At 52.2% G+C, this 16,844-nt stretch overlaps 1 protein-coding gene across 1 annotated transcript; it reads right to left on the bottom strand.

The window, feature by feature from the left end:
- Window positions 1-4,327: 4,327 nt before the first annotated feature.
- On the bottom strand, window positions 4,328-11,146 carry LOC138867490 (cuticle protein 16.5-like). The gene is made up of 3 exons (XM_070143330.1): window positions 11,117-11,146; window positions 10,775-10,930; window positions 4,328-5,038 (listed from the first exon to the last, which is right to left on the bottom strand). The coding sequence occupies exons 1-3, from the start codon at window positions 11,144-11,146 to the stop codon at window positions 4,328-4,330; spliced, it is 897 nt and encodes a 298-aa protein (XP_069999431.1).
- Window positions 11,147-16,844: the final 5,698 nt, after the last annotated feature.

Genomic DNA, 16,844 nt, shown 5'->3' with positions numbered 1-16,844 from the left:
TTTGAGAGAAAGTTAGTTATGTAATTCTAAGATTTCTGCCCCCTACTCTCCCCACTTCTATCCTCTCCATTCCATTTCCCTCTTTAAAAGACGGAACTCAGAGGTCTTTTCCCGCGTGACCTGTGACGCAAGGTAACGGCCGTCTGGACGAACCGTGCGGCCTGGAGTTACTGCCTTATCCTGAGCCCTAAATTTTGTTTGTGTCATTCGGCGACCTTACCGCCAACGGAAGCGAAATCTCTCTCGCCCCGAACGCCCTGCTGCCCGGCGGCTTGCTCTTCCCCGTTGGCAATCCCTTGCTCTCGCTCCCATGCTCTTCTCCTCCTTCATTCCCTTCTTTCTCCTATTCCACTCTGCCCTTCTCATTCACGCTCAATTTCTACTTAATCGCCCCCCCTCTCTCCCTCCCTCCCTCCCCCCCCCTCTCTCTCTCTCTCTCTCTCTCTCTCTCTCTCTCTCTCTCTCTCTCTCTCTCTCTCTCTCTCTCTCTCTCTCTCTCTCTCTCTGTGTGTGTGTGTGTGTGTGTGTGTGTGTGTGTGTGTGTGTGTGTGTGTGTGTGTGCGTGCGCGCGCGTGTGCGTGTGCGTGTGTGTGTGCGTGCGTGCGTGTGTGTCTGTCTCTCCCTCTCTCTCTCTTTCTTCCTCATCCTACCTCTCCCTCCCTCTCCCTCTCCCTCCCCCTCACCCTCCCTCTCCCTCTCCCTCACCCTCCCTCTCCCTCACCCTCTCCCTCTCCCTCACCCTCACCCTCTCTCTTTCTATAGGTAGATGAATAGATAGATAGAAATATATAAATATACAATTATACAAATATATAAATATACAAATATACATGAATAAATATATGAATATTTATATATATATATATATATATATATATATATATATATATATATATATATATATATATATCCTCCCTCTCCCTCACCCTCCCTCTCCCTCCTCCTCCCTCCCTCTCCCTCTCTCTTCCTATATATATATATATAGATAGATATATAGATATATAGATATATAGATATATAGATAGATAGATAGATAGATAGAGAGATAGATAGATAGATGTAAATATACAAATATACATATATATATATATATATATACATATATATACATATATATACATATATACATATATATACATATATATACATATATATACATATATATACATATATATAATATACATATATATATACATATATACATATATATATATTTATATACATATATATACATATATATATATATATATATATATATATATATATATATATATATATATATATATATATCCATCCATCCACACCCACACACTCACACTCTTATCATGTGTTCTCAATTTCCTTCTCAGCCTCTAGCTGTTTAGTACCTCGAAGTTGTCGGGCTACCAGGCAGATAAGCCCCACAGGTCCGAGCCAGTCGCACTCCATGTCAATATTCTTTGCAAAATGATACGGGAGGCGGCTTGGACGCAAAGTTAAGCCCGATAATTACTGACTAAGGAAGTCTACTTGGTTAGGTTACTAAAATGCCACGCCAAACTGTGCTCTTCATCGCAAGCCATTTACCGATGAATCCATTTTATCATACATTGCGTTGCCTTTGACATTCCCCGCCCCTTCCGAAAAACGTGGGTGAAACTGCCGCTCCGAATGCGCACAACAAGGTTGGGTACGAAACAGTAAGAACCTGAAATAATGTCGAATCCTCGGACTGCGTTTCCTCCGGCTTGCGAGGCGAGTTCCGATTCCGCGACGGCCGAGGCCGAGGCTTTTACTCGTGCCATCCGGCATCTCGTTCCTGAATGAATCCTTCGGGGCTAGCAACTCCTCTGCGACTCATCTCGGCGGTCCGATTTGCTATAACACTCCGTCAGTTGGTGTGTGAGCGGTGAGCGTAAATGATAGAATGATGAGTTAGTAATTCAGGCGAGACCAGGGGACGAAGCCAAATGAAAGTGTGGGTGTTTGTGCACGCTCCTCCAAAAATATTTGTGGACATGCATGTGTCTGCGTGCGTGGTAACAACTCCCCATTACCCTTTCTGACCCCCTGACCCCCGCCTCCCCTCGCCTCCTGGTCACACCCTGCGCAAAATGACATTATTACTAGTCATTGGGATGAATTTATGTCTTATTCTCCCCAAATGATAACATTTATCTTCCTTTCGCTTCCTCTTCGTTCCCTCTTGCTGCCTGTCCGTCTTGCTTCTTGCTGCCACTCATCCGCTCCGTGAGCCTCATCTCTTTAACAGACTCTACTCCCTGCTATCTCTGTCAGTCTCCTCTTCTCTCTGTTCCCCTCCTCCTTTCCTCTCTATCGCCTCCTCGTAGTCCGCTCTCCCTCTCCTAATGTAATCTCGCCTTCTCTTGCGTCTCCACTCGACCTCAGATCCCTCTTTCTCGAATTTCTTCCATGATGCTCTTTATACGTTTCCCCTTTCCACATTTCTTTCTTTCTCTCTTTATGTCGTGTTCAGTAATCAAGCCACTCCCACCTGGCCGTTCAAAGGCTAAATCACCTATCTTGTTCTCACGCCTCTGCTGTCCGTCCCTTTCCTCCCTCGCCGCTTTGCTCGCTTCTCTCGACTCGTCCTCAAGCGTAATTCGCCTTTGTCTTATAAGAGCGTTTCATCTTTACTCTTCTCTAGCCTTTATTTCCCTTGCCCCTTTCCCCCACCCCCTTTCGCGTCACCCTTCTTGCTCTCTCCGTCTGTTCTAGACCTTCTCGTACTCTGTTATTTGTTCTCGTATTTTTCCTTATCCTCCTTTCGTTATCGTCCTCTTTCCCCACACCCGTCGCCTTCCCCCTTCCACCCTTATGAATGATATATGTAATATAGCAGCGTGAAAATTGTCCGTGAAGTTTTTAGCAATTGTTTATAGATGGGCCATCGCCGAGGAGGTGCAGAGGCGGCATGTGCACGTGAAGGGAGGGGGGAGGGGGGAGGGGCGCCGCACCACCTCGCTATCGCAGCCAAGAAATATGTCCTTAGTAATCGCAGTCTGATTTGTGGCGCAAATAAACGTATGTAAATCTCGGCTCTGGTGTTAATTAAGTATAAAGGCCAGGATTTACGGCCGTGTGTAATGACAAGCCCCTGTCCGGAAGGTGCGATCCACACACAATGAAAAGCAGTTTTATTACTGGCCATGAGGCCTTCCCCAAACGCGGGCCGCCACGAGGCCACGATCCTCCCACCTGGCCTTTTCCAGGGCCTTTCCACCGCGACGGTGGCCATCGCCGACTCCTTGACGTCCTACAGGCGACTTGCCCCTTCGGAGGAAGTCATTGAGGCACGTCCGACTTCTGCCAAAGCCCATTTACCAGTGTAATGGTGCGACGGCGGCGGAGTCTGACATTTACCTGCAAATAAAACCATTTGAATTAACATACAAATTAATCAATAAACAGGTAACATCAATTAGCAGTTTAATAGCCAGATAGGGTAATAAAAATGCATACGCATACGTATATACATACATGTGTGTGTGTATATATATATATATATATATGTATATATATGCACATATATGTATTTATATGTATATATATGCACATATATGTATTTATATGTATATATATGCACATATATGTATTTATATGTATATATGCACATATATGTATTTATATGTATATATATGCACATATATGTATATATATGTATATATATGTATATATATGCACATATATGCACATATATGTATATATGAATATATGTATATATGCATATATGCATATATGTATACATGCATATATGCATATATGTATACATGTATGTATGTATGTATGTATGTGTATATATATATATATAAATATATATATATATATATATATATATATATATATATATATATATATATATGTATGTATGTATGTGTATATATATATATATATAATATATATATTTATATATATATATATATATATATATATATATATATATATATATATGTATGTATGTGTATATATATATAATATATATATATATATATATATATATATATATATATATATATATAGACACACACACACACATATATATGTATATATATAAATATATATATATATATATATATATATATATATATATATATATATATATATATATATATATATACATAGAGAGTGAGAGAGAGAGAGAGAGAGAGAGAGAGAGAGAGAGAGAGAGAGAGAGAGAGAGAGAGAGAGAGAGAGAGAGAGAGAGAGAGAGAGAGAGAGAGAGAGAGAATGGATAGATAGATATGTATATGTATATATACACACACGTCAAGCTAAAGCCTTTTGCATGAACTTTCTCATCCCTACCAGATGCCCATCGCACGATCTTTCAATCGCCAGCCCACACGACCGGATAAGATCGGGTGGCCTTTCCAACTCGGCCAGACCGGGCGGCGAGGGCTTGGCTTAGGGCGAGGTCGAGGAGGAGACGATTGGCGAGGGAGACCGCAGAGACGAGGACGAAAATGTGGAGTAGTTCGTTGAGGGAGGTGGGGGCGAGGAGAAAGAAGACAACGAGGGCGGCCACGAGGGCAGCGACGAAAGGGAGGGGCACGGCGGGGGCAAGAGCGATGGCGACGAAAGCGAGGGGCACGGCGCGGGCAAGAGCGATGGCGACGAAAGCGAGGGGCACGGCGCGGGCAAGAGCGATGGCGACGAAAGCGAGGGGTACGGCGGGGGCAAGAGCGATGGCAGCGAAAGCGAGGGGCACGGCGGGGGCAAGAGCGATGGCGACGAAAGCGAGGGGCACGGCGGGGGCAAGAGCGATGGCGACGAAAGCGAGGGGCACGGCGCGGACAAGAGCGATGGCGACGAAAGCGAGGGGCACGGCGGGGGCAAGAGCGATGGCGACGAAAGCGAGGGGCACGGCGGGGGCAAGAGCGATGGCGACGAAAGCGAGGGGCACGGCGCAGGCAAGAGCGATGGCGACAGCACTTGGCAGAGGAAGCAAGGACAGCGGCAAGGACAGGCGATGACAGCGGCGCCGAGCACCGAGGGCGAGGGGTGGAGGCGAGGGGTGGAGGCGACGGGAGGAGCGGGCCTGCAGAAGTACTTGGCTGCCTCAATGCGAGCAACAGCCGTGACCCGTATCGGATGAGGCGGGGATGGGCGGCAGATGGAGGGACACGGCCACGAGGCAGAAGGGGGAGAAGTGTTGGAAGAGGGGGAGAAGTGTTGGAAAAGAGGGAAAGAGGGGAAAAGTGTTGGAAAAGAGGGAAAGAGGGGAAAAGTGTTGGAAAAGAGGGAAAGAGGGGAAAAGTGTTGGAAAAGAGGGAAAGAGGGGAAAAGTGTTGGAAAAGAGGGGAGAAGTGTTGGAAAAGAGGGGAGAAGTGTTGGAAAAGAGGGGAAGAGGGGAGAAGTGTTGGAAAAGAGGGGAAGAGAGGAGAAGTGTTGGAAAAGAGGGGAAGAGGGGAGAAGTGTTGGAAAAGAGGGGAAGAGGGGAGAAGTGTTGGAAAAGAGGGGAAGAGGGGAGAAGTGTTGGAAAAGAGGGGAAGAGGGGAGAAGTGTTGGAAAAGAGGGGAAGAGGGGAGAAGTGTTGGAAAAGAGGGGAAGAGGGGAGAAGTGTTGGAAAAGAGGGGAAGAGGGGAGAAGTGTTGGAAAAGAGGGGAAGAGGGGAGAAGTGTTGGAAAAGAGGGGAAGAGGGGAGAAGTGTTGGAAAAGAGGGGAAGAGGGGAGAAGTGTTGGAAAAGAGGGGAAGAGGGGAGAAGTGTTGGAAAAGAGGGGAAGAGGGGAGAAGTAAAAGAGGGAAAGAGGGGAGAAGTGTTGGAAAAGAGGGGAAGAGGGGAGAAGTGTTGGAAAAGAGGGGAAGAGGGGAGAAGTAAAAGAGGGAAAGAGGGGAGAAGTGTTGGAAAAGAGGGGAAGAGGGGAGAAGTGTTGGAAAAGAGGGGAAGAGGGGAGAAGTGTTGGAAAAGAGGGGAAGAGGGGAGAAGTAAAAGAGGGAAAGAGGGGAGATGTGAAAGAAGGAAAGAGGGAAGAAGTAAAAGAGTGGAAGAGGGGAGAAGTGTTGGAAAAGAGGGGAAGAGGGGAGAAGTGTTGGAAAAGAGGGGAAGAGGGGAGAAGTGTTGGAAAAGAGGGGAAGAGGGGAGAAGTGTTGGAAAAGAGGGGAAGAGGGGAGAAGTGTTGGAAAAGAGGGGAAGAGGGGAGAAGTGTTGGAAAAGAGGGGAAGAGGGGAGAAGTGTTGGAAAAGAGGGGAAGAGGGGAGAAGTGTTGGAAAAGAGGGGAAGAGGGGAGAAGTGTTGGAAAAGAGGGGAAGAGGGGAGAAGTGTTGGAAAAGAGGGGAAGAGGGGAGAAGTGTTGGAAAGAGGGGAAGAAGTGTTGGAATAGAGGGGAAGAAGTGTTGGAAAAGAGGGGAAGAAGTGTTGGAAAAGAGGGGGAAGAAGTGTTGGAAAAGAGGGGAAGAAGTGTTGGAAAAGAGGGGAGAAGTGTTGGAAAAGAGGGGGAGAAGTGTTGGAAAAGAGGGGGAGAAGTGTTGGAAAAGAGGGGGAGAAGTGTTGGAAAAGAGGGGGAGAAGTGTTGGAAAAGAGGGGGAGAAGTGTTGGAAAAGAGGGGGAGAAGTGTTGGAAAAGAGGGGGAGAAGTGTTGGAAAAGAGGGGGAGAAGTGTTGGAAAAGAGGGGGAGAAGTGTTGGAAAAGAGGGGGAGAAGTGTTGGAAAAGAGGGGGAGAAGTGTTGGAAAAGAGGGGGAGAAGTGTTGGAAAAGAGGGGGAGAAGTGTTGGAAAAGAGGGGGAGATGTGTTGGAAAGAGGGGAAGAATTGTTGGAAAAGAGGGGAAGAATTGTTGGAATAGAGGGGAAGATTGTTGGAGAAGAGGGGAAGTGTTGGAAGAGGGGAAGAAGTGCTGGAAGAGGGAAAGAAGTGTTGGAAGAGGGGAAGAAGTGTTAGAAGAGGGGAAGAAGTGTTGGAAGAGGGGAAGAAGTGTTGGAAGAGGGGAAGAAGTGTTGGAAGAGGGGAAGAAGTGGTGGAAGAGGGGAAGAAGTGTTGGAAGAGGGGAAGAAGGGGTGGAAGTGTTGGAAGAGGGGAAGAAGTGTTGGAAGAGGGGAAGAAGTGTTGGCAGAGGGGAAGAAGTGTTGGCAGAGGGGATGAAGTGTTGGAAAAGAGGGGAAGAATTGTTGGAAAAGAGGGGAAGAATTGTTGGAAAAGAGGGGAAGAACGTTGGAAAAGAGGGGAAGAAGTGTTGGAAAAGAGGGGAAGGAAGAATTGTTGGAGAAGAGGGGAAGAATTGTTGGAGAAGAGGGGAAGTGTTGGAAGAGGGAAGAAGTGATGGAAGAGGGAAAGAAGTGTTGGAAGAGGGGAAGAAGTGTTGGAAGAGGGGAAGAAGTGTTGGAAGAGGGGAAGAAGTGTTGGCAGAGGGGAAGAGTGTTGGAAAGAGGGGAAGAATTGTTGGAAAAGAGGGGAAGAATTGTTGGAAAAGAGGGGAAGAATTGTTGGAAAAGAGGGGAAGAATTGTTGGAGAAGAGGGGAAGTGTTGGAAGAGGGGAAGAAGTGCTGGAAGAGGGAAAGAAGTGTTGGAAGAGGGGAAGAAGTGTTAGATGAGGGGATGAAGTGTTGGTAGAGGGGAAGTTGTGTGGAAGAGGGGAAGAAGTGTTGGAAGAGGGGAAGAAGTGTTGAAGTGGGGATGAAGTGTTGGAAGAGGGGAAGAAGTGTTGGTAGAGGGGAAGAAGTGTTGGAAGAGGGGAAGAAGTGTTGGAAGAGGGGAAGAAGTGTTGGAAGAGGGGAAGAAGTGTTGGAAGAGGGGAGAAGTGTTGGAAGAGGAGAAGAAGTGTTGGAAGAGGGGAAGAAGTGTTGGAAGAGAGGGAAAAGTGCTGGAAGAGGGGGGAAGTGTTGGAAGAGAGGGAAAAGTGCTGGAAGAGAGGGAAAAGTGCTGGAAGAGGGGAAGTGCTGGAAAAGAGGGAGAAGTGTTGGAAGAGGGGGAAAAGTGTTGGAAGAGGGGAAGTGCTGGAAGTGGGAAGAAGTGTTGGAAGTGGGGAAGAAGTGTTGGAAGTGGGGAAGAAGTGCTGGAAGTGGGGAAGAATTGTTGGAAAAGAGGGGAAGAATTGTTGGAAAAGAGGGGAAGAATTGTTGGAAGAGGGGAAGTGTTGGAAGAGGGGAAGAAGTGTTGGAAGAGGGGGAAGAAGTGTTGGAAGAGGGGAAGAAGTGTTGGAAGAGGGGAAGAAGTGTTGGAAGAGGGGAAGAAGTGTTGGAAGAGGGAAGAAGTGTTGGAAGAGGGGAAGAAGTGTTGGAAGAGGGGAAGAAGTGTTGGAAGAGGGGAAAGTGTTGGAAGAGGGGAAGAAGTGTTGGAAGAGGGGAAGAAGTGTTGGAAGAGGGGAAGAAGTGTTGGAAGAGGGGAAGAAGTGTTGGAAGAGGGGAAGAAGTGTTGGAAGAGGGGAAGAAGTGCTGGAAGAGGGGAAGAAGTGTTGGCAGAGGGGAAGAAGTGTTGGCAGAGGGGAAGAAGTGTTGGCAGAGGGGAAGAAGTGTTGGAAGAGGGGAAGAAGTGTTGGAAGAGGGGAAGAAGTGTTGGAAGAGGGGAAGAAGTGTTGGCAGAGGGGAAGAAGTGTTGGAAGAGGGAAAGAAGTGTTGGAAGAGGGGAAGAAGTGTTGGAAGAGGGGGAAGAAGTGTTGGAAGAGGGGGAAGAAGTGTTGGAAGAGGGGAAGAGGGGAAGAAGTGTTGGAAGAGGGGAAGAAGTGTTGGAAGAGGGGAAGAAGTGTTGGAAGAGGGGAAGAAGTGTTGGGAAGAGGGGAAGAAGTATTGGAAGAGGGGAAGAAGTGTTGGAAGAGGGGAAGAAGTGTTGGAAGAGGAGAAGAAGTGTTGGAAGAGGGAAGAAGTGTTGGAAGAGGGGGGAAAAGTGCTGGAAGAGGGGGGAAAGTGCTGGAAGAAGGGAAGAAGTGTTGGAAGAAGGGAAGAAGTGCTGGAAGAGAGGGAAAAGTGCTGGAAGAGGGGAAGTGCTGCAAAAGAGGGAGAAGTGTTGGAAGAGGGGGAAAAGTGTTGGAAGAGGGGGAAAAGTGTTGGAAGAGGGGAAGAAGTGCTGGAAGTGGGGAAGAAGTGTTGGAAGTGGGGAAGAAGTGTTGGAAGTGGGGAAGAAGTGTTGGAAAAGGGTAAGAAGTGTTGAGTGTTGGAAGAGGGGAAGGAGTGTGCGAAGAGGGGAAGGAGTGTTGGAAGAGGGGAAGGAGTGTTGGAAGAGGGACAGAAGTGTTGGAAGAGGGGAAGGAGTGTTGGAAGAGGGGAAGGAGTGTTGGAAGAGGGACAGAAGTGTTGGAAGAGGGGAAGGAGTGTTGGAAGAGGGACAGAAGTGTTGGAAGAGGGGAAGGAGTGTTGGAAGAGGGACATAAGTGTTGGAAGAGGGGAAGGAGTGTTGGAAGAGGGGAAGGAGTGTTGGAAGAGGGACAGAAGTGTTGGAAGAAGGGAAGGAGTGTTGGAAGAGGAACAGAAGTGTTGAAAGGCAGATGGAGAGAGGGAGTGGAGGGTTGTGTAGGGTTAGTACAAGATTGAGGTTAAAGGTCAGCGGAGGAGGTTGGTAAGAACAAGTATTTGATTCGGTCAAGACACATAAGGAGCAGTAATACATGTCTTTGATAATAATTAGACCTTAAATTGGAAAGGAGAGGATACAAACAGGACGCGAGACACAAGGATGAATAATGACAGAGGGAGGTTAAAGGTCACATGCCTGACGTGTCAATCTTAGCCTGGGACTCGGCCGTCCGCTCCGCCGGCAGGACGCTTATCGGATCTTTTCGAGCTTTGCGAGGGGGGATGAGAGAGGGAGGAAGGGAGGCAGAGAATTGGGAAAGTGAGTAGGAGGAGGGAGAGAAACAGGTCAGGAGGGAAGGAACAGGGATAATAAGGGAGAAGTGACGAAGGAAGCGGAGGACAAAGCAAATGCTTATGGAGTGGGCAGTGGAAGGGAGGGAAGGGGAGTGAGAGACAGTAGGAGTGGAAATGGGCAGTGGAAGGGAGGGAAGGGGGTGGAGAGACAGGAGTAGGAGTGAATTCAAGATCCAGGCGCAAGTAAAGAGACCTCCCTCCATGCCCCGCCTACATCCACCGTACATGCTAAAGATGTCATGTGGTAGAGCAGTTACTTCAAAGTCTCTCCCCCCCCCCCCCCGCCCCATCGTCTCGTCTCCCCCTCCCTCTCTCCCCATCGATTATTCAAGTAATGAACGTCAGGTCACTCGAGTTACTGTCTGCCGTGAAACTCTATCATACACACACACACAACCCGACTCCCCCACTCCCCGCTCCACCGGTCGCCCCGGCCTCTTCCCACACCTCCAGGGTCGGCGCTCGTCACATTAACAAACGCTGAACGTGACAAACACTTCATAATTACGTTGCTTGCCGCTGTTCCTCTTTTACTTTTTTCGGTTTTGGCTGAAAGGAACCGGCGGGAAAAGAGTAAGTGAGCAAGGGAGGGATGAAGAAGGGAAGAGAGAAAGGAAGAAAGGTAGAGCGGATAGGTGGGAAGAGAGGAAAGGAGGGTTGGAGAGATGGGGGCGGAGGGAAATAGAGAGAGAGGGAAAAGGAAGCAGAAAGCAATGACAGAGGGAGGGGGAGAGGAGTGAGAGGGAAAGAGATAGGAGAGAAGGGATGTAACGATAACAGAAGCGGGGAGGAGAGATAATGGGAGCGAGAAAGAAAAGAAGAGAAGTGAGGAAACGAAAAAAGAGGAAAACTGAGGAGCAGAAAAGAAGAAAACGTTAAAAACAGGAAAACAATGAAAACGAGAGAAATCAAATATCCTCTTGCCTTTGCCACACGTATCATACACAACTCTACTTGGATAAATGGACAGAACAGTACATTCGACAAATAAGGCGCAGCGGCGGATAGGAGCCACGCAGCCTCACGCCCCGAGAGGTCGAGCCGAGCCGCCGCCGCCTCCGACGCCAGTGGAGGATATTGTGACAAAATCGCTCCTTGTCTGTCACGCAAAAGTCCGGCATCAGTGTAATTATTCTGAAATATACTGTGAAATACCTGCGCCAAATTGTTGGTTGCAGTCACGCACTGTAAGTCTTTACGGGACTGAAAGGTGCGCAGGCAGGGAAGGGAAAGGTTACCGGGGTTCTTAGCAAGAAGGGGGTTCATAAAACAAGGTCTGAGTGTGGGGGAGACAAAAAGAGAATGGAAAGTAAACCAAACCTTTATTTCTTCCTTTATTAGAGTGGACATTTCAAAAATCCTTTAATTAAGTGTAACACTATACATCTTGTGGTCTGGGTAAAATAAGGCGTTGTTCTTTGTGGTGTTGGCAGTGATGGCTGTGCGTCTGGAATGTAAAAATACACCTACATGTCTACTTATCCACCCAGGATACAAGTAAACGGGTATAAACAGTAGCCGTACATAAATATACATGTGTGTGGAAGGGCGTATACGTGCGTGTGCTTGAAACATTTACTCATGCCTGTTTTGTCAGTACACATGTTACACATATCCGTATATCGTTAAACTGCCTGTGTGTATCCGTTCCCCACCAGTGCCACCTCCACAAGAAGAGGAACAAAGAAAGCACCTCAAACATGATCAGCGCGACCGCAACTTCGCTGTTAAGATAATCATGAAGAAAAACCTAATGAACAAAAAGTAAATCCTAGGGGGAAGGGAGGAGGAGGAAGGAGGAGGAGGAGAAAGAAAAAGAGGAGGAGGAGGAGGAGGAGAAAGAAAAAGAAGAGGAAGAGGAGGAGGAGGAGGAGAAGGAGCAGAAAAAGAAGGATGAGAAGAAGAAGGATGAGGATCCTAGGGGGAAGGGAGGAGGAGGAAGGAGGAGTAGGAGAAAGAAAAAGAGGAGAAGGAGGAGGAGAAAGAAAAAGAAGAGGAAGAGGAGGAGGAAGAGAAGGAGAAGAAGAAGGATGAGGAGAAGAAGAAGGAGGAAAAGAAGAAGAAGGAGGAGAAGAAGGAGGTGGAGGAAGAAGGAGGAGGAGGAGGAGAAGGAGGAGGAGGAGGGGGGAGGAGAAGGAAGAGGAGGAGGGGGGAGGAGAAGGAAGAGGAGGAGGAGAAGGAGGAGGGGGAGAAGGAGGGGGGAGGAGGGAGGAGGAAGGAGGAGGAGAGGGAGGGAAAGGTCAAGATTGACGCCAGATCCTGGTGAGGCCAGGTACGTCCGAGCAGACCCCTTCTCTTTGCCGGTGTTTACACGCCCATGTGGGCGTGTCTACAAGGTGCTAAGGCTCCACCCCCGTCATCCGTTTCGTCCCGGCCGCACAGCTGATTCACTGCTGTTACATTTCCACCAGCGTGACGTCATGCCTCCCCCTCGACCCTGAGGGAAGAGACGGGGGATGTGTGAGGAGATGGGGGAGCAGGGAGCAGGAAAGAAAGGGAGAGCGTAGCAAATATTTCGTCCAATTTTCGTCACTTGCAATTCTCACCAGCCATTAATGCACAGCTCGATGGCGGACAACTTTTCGGCGGGCCTAACTGTGCAGCCGAGCTCGTCCCTCCTGCCGCTGCCGTCAATGCATGTCTCTCCAAAGCCGCCTTGAGTTCGTCTTAATGGGTCATCGCATTAAGACCCGGCACCCACTTTGCGATGCCGCTTGGAATTCTTTTTTCCACTCGTACTTGCTACCTGCCATTCCATTTCGCCAACGGCATCAGTAACGCGGCTGGGATATTAACTAATCAGCCGGTGATGGATATCATCAGGATATAAGACCTTTCTAATTATGATCAAAGAGAGAAAAGTTTTATAAACAACAAAGTAGAATGTAACTGATATCGGAAACGCGATAAAGTGCCTTCATTTCCACACGCATTATAGGTGAGCGTATGAGCCACTTTCCCATTAACAGGTACCACGTTAATAAGGGTACGCAAAGCTATATAAGTTATGTAAGGCCTTGATTCAATAACTACAATTATTGATGCAACGGAAATGCAAAATACTGGATGTAATTCAATTCGATGCCTAATATCAAGCCGATGGTATTCTATGGACAAGGCACCTAGCTTCCGAGGCCAAGAGAACGACCGGCTAAGAAAGAACTATTAAGTGGCAGCTTATTTTCCACAGAATAATACTTTTGTTTGTCGAAGCAATGATTATGGGCTACGGCGTAATGGTAGAGCTACAAGAGATATAGTCATGAGGTTCTCTTGCGTCCGATCGACTGTCAGACCACCAAAGCTCAACACACTTGTGTTAAAACTTGTCATGAAGTGCCGCTGATAAGGCGTGACGAGACGCAAGTGCCACACTGAGTCAGAGCCATACTTGGACGCCAGAGGACGCGCCAAGAGTTTGGTGCGTTACGGGATAAGAACAAGGGGTAAATTCGAGGGAGAAAAGGCAAATAGAGGTAAAAGGAAGGGGAGTAGAGATGGGGGGAGGGAAGAGGAAGGAAGGAGGAAGGGGACTGAAAGAAAAGATAAGGGATGGAGAGAATGCGGAAAGGGATAAGAAGCGATCGTGGAGGAAGTGGAAGCGTGAGGAGAGGGGAGAGCAGGGAGGATTACTCTCACGCAGCCGAGCGAAAAGAGGCGGGCCAACTGCCTGAAGAAGCAAGCAAGGGGCGCGGATGAAGAGGGCGGAGTGCATGCAAGAGGGCTGGAGTAAGCTGAGCATCACTCAGCTCCGCGACTCGAGTGCTGCCCGAGTGCCACGGGAAGGTCGCCACCTCCGGCACAAGTAGCGGGAAGTGCCTGAGCCCACTTTTGCTCCCCCCCCCTCCCATCCCCTACCTGCACACCCACCGATCCCTCTCCACCTTTAAGGAAACGCCTAAACGACCTTAACCCTCAAGGCCAAGGGGCAGGTGTGGCGGGCCGACCCCGACGCCCGCCTCATACGGCTCATCAGCCGGCACGAGGGCGATAGGTGAGGGTGAGCATAAGGATGAGGGAGAGGAAAAGGGCGAGGGTGGGGGCTAGGAAGAGAGAGAAGGTGGGGAAGAGGAAGGAGGGGAGAAGGGCGTGGGAGAGGGCAAGAGAGTGAGGGATGGAGAGGGGAGGGTGAGGGGGAGAAGGAAAGGACGGGGAGGAAGAGAGAGAAAGCGCCGGAAAAGGCGGAGGAGACAGCAAGGGAGAGATGAGGGAAAGGCGAGGGAGAAGGGCAAGGTGTGGAGAGGGAGAAGGGAAGAGAGAAAGAGGGAGAAGGAAGGGGAGAGAGAGGAGGGGTAGGCCAGGAAGGGGGAAGGCGAGGGAGGAGGAGGAGGGGGGGGAGGCGAGGGAGGAGGAGGAGGGGGGGGGAGGCGAGGGAGGAGGAGGAGGGGAGGCGAGGGAGGAGAAGGAGGGGGGGAGGCGAGGGAGGAGGGGAGGCGAGGGAGGAGGAGGAGGGAGAGGAGGGGGAAGGCGATGGAGGAGGAGGAGGGAGAGGAGGGGGAAGGGGAGGGAGGAGGAGGGAGAGGGAGGAGGAGGGAGAGGAGGGGGAAGGCGAGGGAGAGGAGGGGGAAGGCGAGGGAGAGGAGGGGGAAGGCGAGGGACTGGAGGGGGAAGGCGAGGGACTGGAGGGGGAAAGAGAGGGACTGGAGGGGGAAGGTGAGGGAGGAGGAGGAGGGACTGGAGGGGGAAGGCGAGGGAGGAGGAGGAGGGGGAAGGCGAGGGAGGAGGAGGAGGGGGAAGGCGAGGGAGGAGGAGGAGGGAGAGGAGGGGGAAGGCGAGGGAGGAGGAGGAGGGACTGGAGGGGGAAGGCGAGGGAGGAGGAGGAGGGAGAGGAGGGGGAAGGCGAGGGAGGAGGAGGGAGAGGAGGGGGAAGGCGAGGGAGGAGGAGGAGGGACTGGAGGGGGAAGGCGAGGGAGGAGGAGGAGGGACTGGAGGGGGAAGGCGAGGGAGGAGGAGGAGGGAGAGGAGGGGGAAGGCGAGGGAGGAGGAGGAGGGAGAGGAGGGGGAAGGCGAGGGAGGAGGAGGAGGGACTGGAGGGGGAAGGCGAGGGAGGAGGAGGAGGGACTGGAGGGGAAGGCGAGGGAGGAGGAGGAGGGACTGGAGGGGAAGGCGAGGGAGGAGGAGGAGGGAGAGGAGGGGGAAGGCGAGGGAGGAGGAGGAGGGAGAGGAGGGGGAAGGCGAGGGAGGAGGAGGGAGAGGAGGGGGAAGGCGAGGGAGGAGGAGGGAGAGGAGGGGGAAGGCGAGGGAGAGGAGGGGGAAGGCGAGGGAGGAGGAGGAGGGAGAGGAGGGGGAAGGCGAGGGAGGAGGAGGAGGGAGAGGAGGGGGAAGGCGAGGGAGGAGGAGGAGGGAGAGGAGGGGGAAGGCGAGGGAGGAGGAGGGGGAAGGCGAGGGAGAGGAGGGGGAAGGCGAGGGACTGGAGGGGGAAGGCGAGGGAGGAGGAGGAGGGACTGGAGGGGGAAGGCGAGGGACTGGAGGGGGAAGGCGAGGGAGGAGGAGGAGGGAGAGGAGGGGGAAGGCGAGGGAGGAGGAGGTGGGAGAGGAGGGGGAAGGCGAGGGTGGAGGAGGAGGGACTGGAGGGAGGAGGAGGAGGGAGAGGAGGGGGAAGGCGAGGGTGGAGGAGGAGGGACTGGAGGGGGAAGGCGAGGGTGGAGGAGGAGGGACTGGAGGGGGAAGGCGAGGGTGGAGGAGGAGGGACTGGAGGGGGAAGGCGAGGGTGGAGGAGGAGGGACTGGAGGGGGAAGGCGAGGGAGGAGGAGGAGGGAGAGGAGGGGGAAGGCGAGGGAGGAGGAGGAGGGAGAGGAGGGGGAAGGCGAGGGACTGGAGGGGGAAGGCGAGGGAGGAGGAGGAGGGAGAGGAGGGGGAAGGCGAGGGAGGAGGAGGAGGGACTGGAGGGGGAAGGCGAGGGAGGAGGAGGAGGGACTGGAGGGGGAAGGCGAGGGAGGAGGAGGAGGGACTGGAGGGGGAAGGCGAGGGAGGAGGAGGAGGGACTGGAGGGGGAAGGCGAGGGAGGAGGAGGAGGGACTGGAGGGGGAAGGCGAGGGAGGAGGAGGAGGGACTGGAGGGGGAAGGCGAGGGAGGAGGAGGAGGGACTGGAGGGGGAAGGCGAGGGAGGAGGAGGAGGGACTGGAGGGGGAAGGCGAGGGAGGAGGAGGAGGGACTGGAGGGGGAAGGCGAGGGAGGAGGAGGAGGGAGAGGAGGGGGAAGGCGAGGGAGGAGGAGGAGGGACTGGAGGGGGAAGGCGAGGGAGGAGGAGGAGGGACTGGAGGGGAAGGCGAGGGAGGAGGAGGAGGGACTGGAGGGGAAGGCGAGGGAGGAGGAGGAGGGACTGGAGGGGAAGGCGAGGGAGGAGGAGGAGGGAGAGGAGGGGGAAGGCGAGGGAGGAGGAGGAGGGAGAGGAGGGGGAAGGCGAGGGAGGAGGAGGGAGAGGAGGGGGAAGGCGAGGGAGGAGGAGGGAGAGGAGGGGGAAGGCGAGGGAGAGGAGGGGGAAGGCGAGGGACTGGAGGGGGAAGGCGAGGGAGGAGGAGGAGGGAGAGGAGGGGGAAGGCGAGGGAGAGGAGGGGGAAGGCGAGGGAGAGGAGGGGGAAGGCGAGGGACTGGAGGGGGAAGGCGAGGGAGGAGGAGGAGGGACTGGAGGGGGAAGGCGAGGGAGGAGGAGGAGGGAGAGGAGGGGGAAGGCGAGGGAGGAGGAGGGAGAGGAGGGGGAAGGCGAGGGAGGAGGAGGGAGAGGAGGGGGAAGGCGAGGGAGAGGAGGGGGAAGGCGAGGGACTGGAGGGGGAAGGCGAGGGAGGAGGAGGAGGGAGAGGAGGGGGAAGGCGAGGGAGGAGGAGGGGGAAGGCGAGGGAGAGGAGGGGGAAGGCGAGGGAGAGGAGGGGGAAGGCGAGGGAGAGGAGGGGGAAGGCGAGGGAGAGGAGGGGGAAGGCGAGGGACTGGAGGGGGAAGGCGAGGGAGGAGGAGGAGGGACTGGAGGGGGAAGGCGAGGGAGGAGGAGGAGGGAGAGGAGGGGGAAGGCGAGGGAGGAGGAGGGGAGGAGGGCGAGGGAGGAGGAGGGGGA

The sequence above is a fragment of the Penaeus vannamei genome, chromosome 30 (genome assembly GCF_042767895.1).
Source record: "Penaeus vannamei isolate JL-2024 chromosome 30, ASM4276789v1, whole genome shotgun sequence".
Lineage (NCBI taxonomy): Eukaryota > Metazoa > Arthropoda > Malacostraca > Decapoda > Penaeidae > Penaeus > Penaeus vannamei.
The sequence above is the reverse complement of the archived record's forward strand: the minus strand, read 5'-3'. Positions and strand labels throughout refer to the sequence as shown.

Excerpts from the sequence above, each read along its gene's own strand:
- LOC138867490 (XM_070143330.1), bottom strand. The coding sequence starts at position 11,146 with ATGTCCACTCTAATAAAGGAAGAAATAAAG. Across the intron at positions 10,931-11,116 it reads TAATAAAGGAAGAAATAAAG|AATAATTACACTGATGCCGG; the intron begins GTTTGGTTTACT and ends AGTATATTTCAG. Across the intron at positions 5,039-10,774 it reads CTGCGCCTTATTTGTCGAAT|GCCCGCTCCTCCCGTCGCCT; the intron begins GTACTGTTCTGT and ends GTACTTCTGCAG.